The 16,577-nt window shown below is 34.4% G+C and overlaps 1 protein-coding gene across 9 annotated transcripts in view; it reads right to left on the reverse strand.

Annotated features, from left to right (window-relative positions):
* how (protein held out wings) overlaps positions 1 to 16,342 on the reverse strand; it is a 197,054-nt gene extending 180,712 nt beyond the window's left edge. For all 9 annotated transcript variants that reach the window (XR_016303145.1, XM_089639445.1, XM_089639451.1 and 6 more), the window contains exon 1: positions 16,033 to 16,342. Coding sequence is in view for 8 of the 9 variants with exons in the window: in XM_089639445.1 (XP_089495571.1) it covers positions 16,033 to 16,159 (127 nt within the window). In the remaining variant the exon portion in view is untranslated. The remainder of the gene's footprint in view (positions 1 to 16,032) is intronic.
* Positions 16,343 to 16,577: the final 235 nt, after the last annotated feature.

Here is a 16,577-nt window from a genome sequence, read left to right on the forward strand (position 1 = left end):
CTCCGGATAATGTAGTGTTAACCAGAGAGGGTTCTCAGTCAACCAAGCGTTTCCAACCTTCGGAAATGAATAATGAATAATAATAATATCATCTGCTGTCGGTTGGCAAAGTGTTACGTGAATTTACAAAACAATAATTGTTACACAATGTTACACAATGCGTAAGAAATACACAACAAATCAAGGAAAGTTGTGTGTGAACGAAATTAAATCAATCGGTCAAGTGTTTAAACGGGAATGTAAAAACGCGTGATGACATGATGTGCATTGTGCATGGCAAACACTCGTTAAAGTATTTGCTACAGTAAAATTAATTATGATATATACATTTACTGATTTTCTCAAAGTTTATCAAATTTACAGAATTGAAAAAAAAAAATGGTGATGAAATGATTTTAATTTAGAAATTACGATTATTTTATCGATGACGAAATGAAAAGCAATTAAAGTTAATTAAGTTAGGTAGCTATCTACAAACAGCTCAATGAGAGGAAAATTAATGATAGGAAAAAGCTCTGTGAGCTCTGGCGTCATGCGCAGCTCTATTCTGTCAAGAGTTGCGGAATTGATCCAACGCTCAGCGAAAAAAAAAATTGTAATTCTCCAATTCCTCAGCAAATAAAAACTAAGCCATACACTAAGCCATCGCTCAGTTTTGAATTGTAAAAGCGCCCGTTAAATTCCTTCAGTTATTTAAATGTTTTCCCTTGTAACAGTTAAAATACATTGTAACAGATTTTAATCTCAAACAGTTATGTCGCCAAGAAGCTGTTTTAATTAATTACGCCAAAATTAGACTTATGCGGCCATCGGCTGACAACTTTATGGCTGGGGCCATTTATTACTTCCTTGAGCCGAGTTCCCACTGAAAATAATCCAGACTTAACACGAACGCCGCACTACGGGCAGAATAACACGATCAAAATATTTAAATATTCCATGCCCTAGCTGTAAAATTTATAAAGTTTTGGACACGGAGATGATCAGCGAGAGATGTTTAGAAATTTAGACCGAAGAGACGGAATGGGATAAAAAGTAATCTCGGGGAAATGTATTTATTTCGGGTAGGGCGTAGTGAAATGGTATTAACTCTCATGAAAGGCATTTAAAATGAGGAATCGTGTCTAAATGTATTTTATGTGACATTTTAAGATGTCGATATTAGAGAAGGTGGTTTAACATGGCGTAACGTATTTTTATTTCAAAACCTCTTCCTCTGCCGATTTAACTGGGTACCTAGTTATTTTATTACTAGTAAGTTATTTCAGGCATTTTCAAAAGCTTTTTTGAATACTACGTTTAGAACGACATAATTAATGAACGACATAACGAGTAATAGTCTGTCTTCGTGTGTGAATTAAACATTTTCTTTGAAAGCAATTTTGACAGAAAACTGACCAGAGTGTGATGAATTTTACACGTATCTATCTAACCTTGATAGATTTTGAATAAACATTTTTCTAAAAGACTTCAAACAAGTCGACGTCTATGTTTATTACACATAAATGTAATTGTACCGATTTATAAATTTAATACTTAAAGGTAGCCCATTCACATTTAGTAACAGTTGCAAATCTTAAAAGAGCAATATATTTTAAAGAGATTTTATAACCAGTGGCGGCTCGTGACTTTTGGGTGTACTAGAGTGCTGATATTACAAACAATGGCATTAATGGGTTCCATAATAACTCATCAAAATGACAATTCAACACACCTTTAAAAAGTGATATAAAGTAATAAAAAGCAATGAAACAAAAACTAGGTTAAATAGTTACATATGTAACCTATTTAACCTAGTTTATTATCACTTTTCATAAATTTTTATAGGTGTATTGAATTGTCATTTTGATGAGTTATCCGGTCACCGATACTAATGGATCTTTCACATTATACAGGGTGTATCGGCACGTACCCGACAAACTTTAACCAGCTATTCCTTAGCATATTTGGAGTAAAAAATCTTATGTGCACTTTGCTGTCCGGTAACGTTTTTTTTTAATAAAAAAATTATTATTCATATTTTCACCACATGTCACCACTGTTTTATCCTTTGACAAAGTTTGAAAACCCATCTGGCAAATATTTTATTCGAATTCCGTTGAATAATGCACGTGTGTACCTATATTGGCGCACGTTTACAGTCACAACGAAATAGCACGGCACCATTCGTCTCATTTTTAACTATTATTATTCAGTGTGTGCGAAAGAGCGAAGACGCTTTTTGACATACTTGCTTATAACAGCTGTTGAACACGAAACGCAATGCCAATGACAGTGATGTAGTGTGGAAATTTTGAATTTTTTTGTTTTTAATTGAAAAAAAAATGCTACCGGACATAACATAACATAACATTTTTTACTCCAAATGTGCTAAGGAATAGCTGGTTAAAGTTTGTCGGGTTAGTACCGATACACCCTGTATACCTACCTAGTTGGTACATTGGATACATTTTTAATGTTATTTTACTTTTATATAAATGTGGGTCTGGGTATGTAGATTTTGAAAGATTATTTCTGTTAGCATTCAAAGCAGGTAAATATTTAGATTTTCGAAAATCTGAATTAGCCATTTCGTAGACACCTACTTAGAGAATAACAACAAATAAATAAATAAAATAATACACTCTTTAGGGTAGATATTTCTCTTTGTGAAAACGCTCCTCTTGTTAAGTCGCTCAAATGTAAGCTTTTTAAGGGCATATATATATTTAAATAGAGTTACTATTTTTTTATTAATTTAGTATGTCACACAACAAAGTACTTACTTTCTGTAGAAAAGTAAATTATTCGTCATAAACTAATATAAGTAATAATCTATATTCTGCGATGACGACTACATGTCACGTATTTACAAATAATTTTATTGCGAAAACAACCAATCGCGCCCATCAAGGACGGGTTTTAAGTAATAATAATGCATAATATTACATATATAATAATTAATGATAATAAATAATAACTCAAGACAATAATAGCTAAAGACATTACCAGTCAATAATTATTATTAAAAGATTTTAATTCTACACAGGGATGGGCCCGGGATAAAAAAAAACGTTCCGAAAGGCGCCGGAAGTGATCCGAGGGAGTGTCAGTTAAGTGGCAATTCCGGAAATAGACTAATAATAATGCGGAAGACGAAAGGAAGTCTCCTCCGCGCTTGACTGGCTTAAAAGGTTACTGGATGATAGGTTTCGGTCACACATCACGATCCTTCTTCAGCTCTAACTGCACTCTGGGTCGTACATAAACTATCGTGTTTATGACGGTATCATCATTGTCAGCACTTTTGATTTGTGAATCGTGAGGCTACGGGTTAAGTTATTGTCACATCAAAGCAAAAATAATTTAAATAAGTGTGTTTTGATTGAAAAGTTAGATCGATTTTACAAAAAGAACGGGGGAATGTTTAGAAGGCGCAAGACAACCATTCAGAATGCAAATGTTTCTACTTGAAATAGCTTTAGACCTGTTTGGTGACGAAATCTGTCGAAAAAGTCAGATGAGAAAGTTGGGACTCTTGAGCGAAATTAACGTAAAGAGTCCCTCACAGGCGTCCCGCTGTAAGCGGTTTGTGACACATTTCTCATACACGGTGTGTAACAGACAGGTTACAACCAGTGACGGCTCGTGACTGAGTGTGATAATAGTACTAAGTTTGAAAAATTCGAAATTATTGATGTTGTTTAGTCCAAAATTTTTTTTTTTTTTTTTCGAAAATTCGTTTTTTTGTATGAAAATTTTCAGGACATTTCAGTTTGGCCGTGCACCGCACGGATTTCCTTAAAATCCTCGTTTTCGGATACAACATCACCAGTAATGCCATTTTTGTAATATTAGCAATCTATTACACCCAAAGGTTATTAATAGGTTACGAGCCGCCACTGGTTACAACTGACTTCTAGTCGACAGGATCATACACAGCACCTCGATACCAATTGAGTGATTTGACAATAACTCGTACATATTTTCATTATTTTCTATGAGCCAATTACAGAAACGAGCCTGAAATACTATAAAGCATAAATATAATTATTAATATACCGGTGGTAATTGCCTCTATGATCGTTATTACCAACAATTAAGTGTGATCCCGATTGTTATCTAGGCTTGGAAATGATCACAAGGTAAATTGTTAAAACACGTGTCACGGTAGAAAAAAACTGAAATATACAGTTAATGTCAACCAACAACTGTAACATAGGTGTTAATTTGAGGAAACGGTTTTATAATAAATGATCATGTTGAATTACACATTATACCAACAAATTAAATATTTTGCAGTGGGACATGGAACGGGTTAATCTCTCTATATATATAATAACAGTTCGCTAAAATTAAAATGGTGGCATAGCGAATCTATCAATAAGCTAAAAAACATTTATAATCATAACAAATTATCGACCGAAGATGACTTTCGGCTTTCTCCAGCGTATTGGCGAATGCTGACAACATTGTGCAACAAGTGCTCGCATTTACGAACATTTTCAGCTTCTTTAAAATATCAAGAAGAAATCTTTTAATAATAACAATGATTCGTTAATTCGTATTGCACCATTTTGTGAAAAACTTTTCTGGAAATTATGACAGAGCACAAAAGTCTCCCGTCTGAATGCGGCATTTCAGTTTACAATAATTTATTTACTGCTTGAAGGTAGCAACAACTGGCTAGATGCAGCAGAAATAAGACGAGTGGCATAGAGGTCGAACAGGATCCAAGGAACTGGAATATGTAAGTCTCGTGCCAAACCTGATACTACGAGAATATTATGTCCAGATCAATATTATAGTTTTGAATTCATTACGGTATGAAAACTATCATAATAAAAACAGACATTTGAATGGAAAACATTACTTCAATAACAATTGCAGAAATACTTTGTGGCGTTATTTTAAATTAAATGAAAATAACCAACAATAAAAGATACAAATTTGTTTTAGACCACTTTAATTTTAATTGTACTCTACCGGTTTCGGAAGCACCCTTCCTTCGTCAGGGGAATATTAAAACTAACCTATGACCTATGATACAAAATATTGACAGATATATATACAAAAAATAAAATTTAGGTGTTTGAGTGGGAGGTTAACAAAGGGGGACGGGTAATTGCGGGAATTCCAGCAATAACAGAGCGGTTTACTGGAAATATATCTAGAATGGGACTAAACGATAAATTAATTTGGTTATTCAATATACTAGCGTTATTATTTAGGGATTTTTTGATTTCAAGAGCTTCTAAGTTATCCAATCTTTTGCTTTTATTATTACGGTGAAGAATTTTAACCCCTGTGTCCTTATTAAAAGTAAAAGTACTTATTAAAATACTTTGTGTATATATCTGTCAATATTTTGTATCATAGGTTAGTTTTAATATTCTCCTGATGAAGGAAGGGTGCTTCCGAAACCGGTAGAGTACAACTAAAATTAAAGTAGTCTAAAACAAATTTATATCTTTTATTGTAAATTATGACGAGCCACAAAGTAAATGCTTATTACAAATAGAAAATAACCAACTTTGTTCGCGCCATTATTTTAAATAAAAAATATCGACATGTTTCAAAAGTAAAGGTTTCTATTAAATTATCGCCGGAGACTTACGCCCGGCGATCGCTTGTAACTGATGCCCGTGATATCTCACATCGGACAATGATCCGATTCCGATATGCGTGGCCCATACTTCGAACGTCAAAGCTGGCTTTATCAATATATCTCAATGCCAAAAATGACCAAAAGACGCTTTTGAATCTTGGACGAAAGTTAGTTGTAAGGTTGTAACATCAGCGAGGTTACGAATGGCGGTCAGTAAGAGCTATTAATAAAGAATGACGGAAACTGCACACACAATAATCTGTGACGGATGAAGGTTGTAGGTCGCCGGTCATTAGACGTCAGGTTAATACAAGATGAGACTTGTGATCCTTACTCATCTGCTCATCTCATAGCTTAGAGAGATGCTGAGCGATCGTGGAAGGTATCAAAACATAAAACATGGGCGTATAGCCCGACACTGAGATTCTATAATTTATTACAGTTTTTTCTTCTATTTATTAATGCACTTTTAGAAGTCAAACAACGTCATTGTTTTAGCTGCATCCGAGTGGCTCAGCTCCCCTCTCAATGAGCAATGGATCCAGATGATGCGGCAACCACCCTGAACGACTATTTTATAAGCAATAATTATTAGCCTGAAACACATTGAAAAATCCACATTGAAAAATCGGGACACATAGTAAAGATACATGACGCCAACGGGACACATAGTAAAGATACATGACACAACGTCCCGTTGGCGTCATGTATCTTTTATCAGGAGATTTTTCAATGTGGATGAGTGTTTCAGGCTAATAATTATTGCTTTTAAAATAATTGTTACCCTTTAGGCTATGCATAAAAAATCTTGTCTTAGACATTAGTTTACCAAAAAAAATAATAACCCTGAATGACGATCCTTTAATTTTATTTTCTTGAAATGTCATGCATAGCAGTAATTGTATATATCTTACATATGGCAGACAGGTATTTCAGCATTTACTTAGTCCTTCTTAGTTAAAAAGTTAAATAATATATAAATTATTAGGTGGTAATTTTTTCCAACTAGACAAGATTTTAGAGGGAATAAAAGTACTTTAAGCAGCTTTTTCAGCTTGGTATGAATGTTATGAATACATAAATGTTTTTAAGGAAATGGTAAAAACATTAATAAACAGATTAAAATAAATTAATACAATAAATTATAAATGGACGTCTTTAGGTGACAAATTGATTAAATACGTAATTAAAACATAGCATAATAAAAATGTTGAAAACTGTATTCGTGGTGGAATGTGGATATAATAACATACCAGTCTAAAGATGCCCGTAGCAGGGTGAAACCATTTTGGTCGCAGGAAAAAGATGTAGTTTTATTAATATGTTGTAATTAAATTTTGAAGTGATAACGTACAAGAGTACAGACTGCTCGGAGCAAGTGAAATTATAGCATATCCCATTTAGGAAATCTTGTGAATCTGTAGGAAGTGGTAGAGAAAAAGTTTGGTTATTCAAATCTAGTTACTAAACATATTTAAAGAATTTGCACGATTGTAATAGGTATCTAGTCATAGTCGTAATATTGTACAATACAGTACCGTGAATGACGAAATCACAACCGTATTAAGTCCACAACATAGAAAATATAAGTAGATAGTTGCCTTTGTCATCTTCAGATCTTTGAATGAAATCAAAGCCTTCCAATGCCATTCTATTTACAAAATCATCCCCTCAACAATACATTCTAGTAATCAAACTAGCTTTTCCGCATGTAACGACGGTAGTATAGTATTCAAGTACTAGCAGGTTATTCATAATTCGTAATGTAGGAATGTTGGGCTTTCTTTAAAAAATCTTTGATATGCGAGACGACAGTGGGGTTTTGGATAGCCCATAGATTTAGCAATGACTCATTTGTTATAATGCGAGCAGCGTAAGTCGTGTCATGACATGAAGATATAAACGGATATGAGTGTGTAGTGTGTGTGGTCACGACCCGAGCGTTTCGTGGTGGTAGATACTGAGAACGCAGAAAAAAGGGAAAATTTTCATTACTACTAACATCGCATCATTGCGATTGTACAAGTATTGCCATCACTAGGCTTTTTGCGAAGAAATTATTCCACTTATTTGAAGTTGAGTTTTTGGAATATATGGATAAGAATGTGAGTTTAGCGTCGCGTAATTTTAGACGCCTGCTAGGTATAGCTACCTATTGCGTGCGGTCAATTTTTATTTAAATATCTCCGTCATCAGATGATATTATTATTATCTAAATGACTGTACAGTTTAGGATTGTTGTAAACGGAAGTGGCGCCCTCTGTTATTTTCAAAAAGAACCGTTAAGTTTTCAAACATCAAGCAGCATCAGCGGGTTTTTACCATCTGGTATAGACTTATTTGCGGGTGTAAAATAAAATTGAGAGCAAGAGGCATATTATTCGACAAACTCAAAGAAACAGATTCGTAATACCTAGACAACTACATTAATTATACATGAAAATTCTAATGTATTCTGATTTAATTACATTATTTCGCTATTTTACTCGAATAAACCATGGTTGAACCCGGTTTAACTTGTCATGTGGTCCGCGAATGTGGACCGTGAGATAAGTACGAGTATTTATTAGATCTGCAATAAAAGAAATTTCTTATTTAAAAAATATATTATTGCTAAAAGCGATTAGAAAGTAGAGAAGGACATAATATTAACTTTCAATGCCTTATACGCCGAAGATTCATGTACCGAGAAATTGCAAATTTTTATATAATTAGTGCCAGGTGTTCATATGAACCCTCAATAAGTAACCTTATTTCAGATTGGTGAAGAATCTCACGCATTTCAAAGCAGATTTGAAAAGATCGGTTGATTCATCGAATCAGGTTGACTTTAATAGTTTTAGCCGGTCGTTTTCAATCACCTTAGCTTTCTCAAAGGCCGACAAAGGCTTATAATATTCCTGAAACAGTCGATGCCTGAACTGCCTCGCTAAATGCGAAGATTATTTTGAAAGAGCCTAATGTGTTAAACGAAGGACAAAAGCATAGTGATCGTGATGACAAAAAAGGTCAGCTCATTGTGATAACAGGCCCAATTGTATACTGAGGTATCAAATAAGTGAAAATTACACTGAGGTCTCTTTTTGAAGCAAAACTTCAAAGAACCGCGGGGAATATATTCTCGAGGCCAGCTGTATCAACTGCTTATAACGAACTTAAGACTATTTAAACGCGCACCAAAATAATTTTTAAGCAATTTTATTGTTCACCTAAATAAAAATGATTAATGAGCACAAGAATGCGATCAAACAATCACCAAACATAATTTCAGAGCACAATCATTTTTGTGTTTATTAATGATAACGATGATCATCTTAGTCATCAAATAAAAATGAATTTAATTCAATATTGTTTAAGTTAGAACATAACAACACTAAGGGCCAGGTATTTCACAGGACATGAATATTATTAACTTTGAAATTTGACGAATTGTTCAAGTTCTGTGAAACAACTGGCCCCAAGTCATATTTTGCTGCTAGAATATTATTTCTGGTAGCAATATCCAAATTGCCAAAATCTTAAATATATATTTATATCAAAGGCTAATAAACTTGTTTTAAATTTTATACAGCCGATAACCAACCAACCAAGAGGGCAAATCTATTGATGAAAGGAACTAGCGAACTTAGGATCTTGAAGACGTTTTAAGAGAGAGGAACACAAACCATTCCACAGTGGAGCAGCTGAAAGACTACTACTTTGGGCACGCGTTTGACGCGTCTCACGGTTGTACCATTCTTCGGAGCATTTACCAATTAAATACCGGTAAACCATCAAAACGATAAACATCCAAATGGAATCAAATGAAAAACCTTGCAAATAGAGTAGAAGCATGGAACAAACATCCACAACATGTCATCGGTGCTACAAATATCCATACATAAATTTAAAGCTCGGCTTCTCAATTGGAGAGAAGAAAGGATTGACTTATTGTGAAATTAGTTATGAGCGCATCAGCAGAATGCTGGACGTCAAAAGGTCAATATTTTGCCAGCAAAAATCACAAAGTGTTATTGATTCAGTTCTCTGCTCGTTTCTGAAGATAATATATAAAAAAATTATGAAATAAGGTTGTCAATTATATTAAGCAGATACAACATCCTGCCAATAACTTTACTATTGGCAAAAAGCTTCGTAACAAGCTGACATAACCTTTTAATGCGAAGCCTTATTTCTGTCGTTACGCGACCCGACCTATAAAGGTTGATCGGTGCTACACGGGTAGCAGAAGTTCGAGGAGCCTGAGGACTTTATTTTATAAAACCTGTAACGGTCCGCAGAGTTGATTATATCCAATCTGGTTCTGGGTTCTTACTTCACAGGACGGGTTTTGGTCTATTGTAGAATATTCTGTTAACGGTGGTGGTGTTTATACTTTGTGCCTAAAGGAATTTTGAGAGAGATACTTACTTATGTGTTACCAACTAACAAGTTATGTAGTGTAAAAAGACAAGCTTGCCCAATTTATGTGGATTTCATTAAGGCGAAGCTTAATGCCAAATCACTATTTTGATTAATCTTTATAACGATTTGGTATACATTATGAATACCAAAAAATATGCTTTAGATAAATTGAAGGTTTTCCTATCATTTCGCTAGAGTAGAACACAAATAACATAATAATTTACTGAATAAAAAATATAAATGTAAACTACTAAAAATATATATTTTATCAATAGAAATGTATGAATGCGTAAAGGAAACAACTTTAAAAAAAATATAGTATTATAGTTAAGATTATCTGTGACAGTTTCACTTGATTAACTTTTTTGCTTTCTTATAAAATTATTAGCAAAATAAATAAGAACCTATTTTGTGCTTGAAATCGAACGTTTCTAGACTCCGTTTGTCAAGCGATTTTAATGCCTATTAGCTACAATAGAAGGTATACCAAGAATATACACATTTTTCGCTTGTAGCTTCCTCTTAATATACATTTCGAAGCCTTCTATAATGCTACCGCTGAGAGCTCCATTGTAGCCTCTAATTTTGTTACAAGTGTGGTTTATGAGAAGAGGAAAATCACCGGTATGCGCAAAGCAAACGATTTAGATTTATCTCATAGTAAGAATAAAGGGAGATTATTTCTTATAACTTGTCTGACGATAATAAAGCAGAAAATTTATTTGTGTATTTCAAAAAAAAAAAAAGTAAGTAGAAAAAAAAATTTATCTCAAATTTTTTTATATGAATACAGCAGAAGAGTCCCAACTGCTCCCAACCGTCTGCCAATGAGACTATGGCATCCCCTATTGGGGGTATGTTGTGAGGCTGAAGGTAGTGGTGAAGGGAAGGATACGGGAAAGGTGGAAGTACCTGGCTATTCAGATCTGGTCAACAACCAAAGCCATTTCAAACAACGTTTCAATTCTGAACGGCGGTCTTACACCAGAGTGATACTGATAGTATCTTCTACTCTGGAACGTGTCGTAAGTATACTATATATTATTTTTAATTAGTTGATTGTGAAATAACACAAATTAATCAAATTAAATTTACAAGCGCACGCCGGGATTTGAACCCGCGACCTTCGCCTTGCTAGCCGAAAGCCTTACCCCTCGACCACGGAGGCCTTCATACATGTGCACATTTTTTTAATGAAATTTGTAGGCCAACGTAGCGATGTCATTTGGCAACTTCACATCCATGAGTGATATGTGGAGTTTTGAAATATCCAATTTAAAAAATAATAAATGCTATATTTATTATTTGTTAGTTAGGTATATTATTTTCAGTAAAAAGTGCTGAGACTTTTACATATTATGAACAACGATTATCATAATATGGAAGTACAGTAATATAGTGACGGGTTCGCACACAGATGTAATAGCTCAGGGGTAGAGCAGTTACACGGATAGTATATGTCCCGGCTCCTCTAGGTACCTATAATACTAACGTAACGTAAACACAATCACTAAATCTTTAGCCATTACTTTGCACTGTTTAACGAATTTCCGCATATTAATAGATAATCAATAGCTCAAACAAAATGTGTTATTCGTTTCTGAACTAGTATTTGTAATCACCGTTCTGTGGACATAGACAACTCTTTTCGGCACACATACCTTGCTTCAATCACATTCATGCATCGTACTCTTCTGAGATTCTGAGGCGTTGAAAATTCATGATTATTATCCTACTTCTAATTTCTAATAGCATGTTCTGCAGTAGCAATGAGATAAATTCCAACAATTTCAACATTATCTTGAAAAATGTTAAACAGATAAGATAAAGAAATTCAACTGTAAAAAGTAGTATGTTTATTTTAAAATACGCAACAAGACATTAATTTTGTATGTTTTTCGTTTATTTACCAAATACCTTTGAAGTAATTGAAGTACGCACTCAAAGTTAAGTCGCAAAAAGGTAATGTTATTATTATAGTATGTAGATAGATACTTAAGTAGGTACTCCAGATTATAATTAAAGTATAAACAATCTTTTTGAAGTTGGCAACACTTGGCATAAGATTTCCAAATGCTATCAATATTTCGAAGCCAGTGGGACTAACAACTATGACATCCTTAAACGGGGTATGTTGAAAGACTTAATGAAGTAGGGGAAAGAAAGGAGAAGTGGTAGAGGAAGGTTGCAAATACCTGACCATTCAGATCTACAAGAAATAACATTCCAGTTTCACAAACTTCATTAAATTTCACGGTAAATATCGATGGCTTAGCGCACACATTTCTTAAGTGCAATTTATAAGAATAAACGGGTAAATTATAAGATGTAAAGCAACAAAATGTATGTGATTATCCACTTTTTATCCATTCTAGATTAAATAAGTAATGTAAACTTTCCACGAAACATCTATTTATAAAGCGAATCTTGAGAAATGCTTCACAAAACGCGTGATTGTTTTTTACTGAAAACTGCACTTAACACCAAGCCTAAGTGCGCTAAGCCATCGAAATGAAGGTTCTATTCGAATAATAACAAAGTTGAATAGAACATTCTTGAATATTAAAGCCTCGTAGTTTGCGTTCAAAGATGGTTTGAAAGGGAGATATGTTAATACGAAAAGGGAATTAAAGGGAGCGCTCCAATATTAAAAAACGATAATAATTAAGCGAAAATTGTGTAAACATTTAATAAAACACGACTCGTCTGAAATAGAGCAAAAAATCTTTCTGGAAATGCTTTAGTTGCATTTAAAGATACACTGTGAATTTTTTCATATCTATAACATATTAAATAACAGAACAAAAAGGGTTCTTAATAATTTTCGGAGCTTTTCGATTTTTTCTTTAAAGGGAATTTAAAAAAAATTACCCTATAGTATACTACTATCTACATAAATAAGCTTTTTTGGAATTTAAAAGCTTAAAGAGTTAAAGAGAAATATGTTAAAAATCGGTAGAAATTGGGAATGCGGGGCTTAAATTTGATGAATTATTATTCAAGTTCTATGAAACAACTGACCCTCATTATTTTTTATGAGTGTGAATTTTCGATTGAAAATCTTTGTCATTTATAAGATTGGTTTTATAATTATTTGGACCTTGTATCAGAGCTGCGTCTATTAGACATATAAATAATGTTTACGCTATCAGACCGACTAGTATTAAAATATATTATAGTATCGCGGACGAATTTCACAATAAAACAGGTTAAAAGCAATGCCTTGGTCGATTTAATGTTTATAAGGGTAAAAATAAATGTTCAGCTTGATTTAAACACCACTGGATCGTGTATATTACATTTAATTCACACGTCTGAATCCAAAGCTTATTTGAAATGTATAACAATAAGTAAGAAGTAGAAAATTAAAATATAAATTTATCTTCTGAAATAATAGATTCACACATTTTCTGTTTTTATTTAAAAAGGTGACGGTATTTACCTAATGAAATTTTTTTATTACAATATTGCTGTTTTATAGTCCTCCATTAGAAATTATGATGGTGTTTTGTAAACATTACATATTTTATAAAAGGTAAGCTTTTATGTATTCTAATAACTTTTAGTGTTAAAATAGGTATGCCACACAGACATAGGAATTAATAGACGAGAAGATAATGGCGAGGGGTAAAATCAACTGTTGAAGAACGAAGGGAGTGAAGCTGACTGTGATTCGTCAATAAATCAATCTGACAGTAAATAGGCATATCGCATTATAATATCACCATTTACTTCTTAAAAGTAAAATCTTCTTTTGAATGAATAGACATTTTTACATGGGAGCGCAAATTACTCGCCACGTTATGAACAAATTTGCGAAGTCCAAATTCGGCAAAAAAATTCGGTTCTATTTTCAGAGTCGAATATTTCGTTTAAGTATTTAGTTAAGACACTTTTATAAATGTTCATAATTTACTTCCCAGCAACCAACCAGCTTTGTGTTTCGCGTCCAGACGTTTCTCGATGTGATAGTAACAACTGATTCATATTATACGATGTGAATATGCTTAAAATAAAGTAAAATAATGCTTATATATGGAATGTAATACGACAATTGGGTTTATTCTCTTTTTCACATCTATTTTTACAAGTTTTCATAGTACAAGTCAACATTTTGCCGTGTTATTTCGTAAAATGAACCGATGATGCCTCGACCATAGTTCGCACAAGAATGATGACGTCACGTTTTCAAATTTCACTTGAGGCCATACGCGAGCACAGCCGGCTCCAATGGAACCGGTATGGGGAGTGGGGATAATACGCTTTTAATCACTTAGGGCAGGTCTACTAATATTCATATGTCTATGGTATGCCAGCAATTTTGTTGAACTATGACACTCTTTCAAGTGAAATAAATATGCTTAAATTGTCGAACAGAAGGATTTTCACTGACTTGGTATTTCTATAAAAAAATCTAAGTGATTCATTTGATAGTCAAGCTTTTGGATTCCACTACGTAATACTAGAAGTCGGGATTTGTTTCAGTGCAGAAATTCTGGGATTAACTACCATATGTATTCCTCACTGCCTAGAATACTTATGGAGGGAAATAATTATGCTAAGTCAGTGGACATCTGCAATTTATTATTTATAATATTTATATGTACTCTATATTTTTTTAATATTCATACCTATCTAAAAGCCACTAAAATTATCGTTAATATTTAAATAAATTGCGGTGCATTGTAAGATACCTGGGTATGTTTCCAATAAACATTAATAACACACTGAGGGGCAGTACTTTCATAGAACTTGAACAATTCATCAATTTTCAAAGTTAACAATATTCAAGTTCTTAAATTCCATTATGGGCCAGATGTATCACAGAACTTGAATATTAACGTTGAAATTTGATGAATTGTTCAAGTTCTGTGCATCAACTGACCCAATTAAATAAACACAATATTGTTTCAGTGGGTAAATTTTAATGTGATTTTTCACGGATCCCGAGTTATAAATATTTTATTTTATTTAATTATCGAGGGCTACCAACCCTAAGAATCGCTTGAGAAATGGGGTTCGTAAATAAATAATTAATTACGGAGCATTTTGTGAGCATCTGTATGAATCATGATTTAGGGTAGGATTGGCGGAACTAAAACGTAGACGTGACGAATATGTTGGAAGAAATAAGGACATAATATAATGCAAATATTTGTTTATAATAATATATCCGATACGAAATCATTTCAACGCACAGCCATACCAGAAACTTTCTACGGCAGCCATTCAAACAAATGTTTATTTTTTCAGCACAGAAGTGGGAGAAATGAAAGTTGGAATAGTTTAGTCTGCAGCAAATAATATTACCAGTTTGTTATTTTAGTTAAAATATGCATAGGTTTTGTATTTATACCTGCGTTGTTTTATCAACAGAAAAGTATTCCGTAGACCGCAGTAGACGCTAATGACTCGCAAAGTAATTTAGAGCGAACAGAGCGGCCGATGAAATTGGCAACAGCGCGCCCAACAAAAGCGCCGTTATCTACCGACTGTCAATAATACATACTTCTCTGACATTTCTGCAACAAGTGGACATCAGACATGACAATCTATCGCACATTAATTGACAGAAGTCCGCAATGGACATGAGAATGTGAATCGACGCATCACGGACACGGAAAGGAATTTTTTATTGAATTATTTTCTGGTTTTATAAAGAATTGGTAATGGGTGTGTGATGTGAGTGCACGGCTCATATGCGTCGAGATCGAAAAACAACCGGGAAAGCAATAAGCAATAGTAAAAGTAAGCGTCACGCCCCGAAACCAGTCTGGAGTCCGGCGAACGCTTTGTTTATAGAAGCAATTTATGTTTTGTCGAGTGTCTCGGCTCTTGCTTGAGTTTGCCGAGAGTGGAGCCAAGTCAGCCAAGAGTCGAGCGGAGCCGGTAGGCGACGGAGTTTACGGTTCTCGCCGCCAAAGTGGGCGCGCGCCGCGGAGGAATGTTCCGCCATAACCTCACTAAACCAACTGGTCTCTCCGGCGCTGACAGCTCGCAAATGGGCAATATTTGGGACAAATGTGAACATATTAGCTTACCTTCATCCAGCAGCCTCTCGATGTGCATGAAAACATTCGGGAAAGCGGCCAGTTGCTTCCTGTCCTTAAGCAACTGGGCTAGGTAGTCCGCTATACTCTGGGTCGTCGGATTGTTATTATCACACATTTTAGCCGGGAAGTCGGAACCGGGATACGCTTAAAGAATTCGGTCGAGTGTTAATATATTACGTTTGTACACCCGCGGCGGATTAACGATACGGAGTACGAAGTTTATTAAACTCGGTTACGAGTCTTGTTAAATTTGTTAAACTGCGCAAGCGTACACTAGTAAGTTTGAAGCACTACTGGTTTGAGTCATTTGAGTGTGAGGCGCGCGGGCGACTGCGGGAGAGGGACTGCGCATTGCGCCTGCGCGGGCCCGCTCCATACAAGTGTAGGCGGACTCATTATGTATCTGTGTCTCGCTCAGGCCCGCGCGAGGGGCGGCGCGACAGACGCAACAGTTGGATTTATTCGAAATTTCAAGATTAATAAAAATACTGAAATAGATGTCCAGGAACGCAATCATTCATTTTTAAATAAAT

The sequence above is a fragment of the Hesperophylax consimilis genome, chromosome 14 (assembly GCF_061612785.1).
Source record: "Hesperophylax consimilis isolate HC1 chromosome 14, BYU_Hcon_1.0, whole genome shotgun sequence".
Lineage (NCBI taxonomy): Eukaryota > Metazoa > Arthropoda > Insecta > Trichoptera > Limnephilidae > Hesperophylax > Hesperophylax consimilis.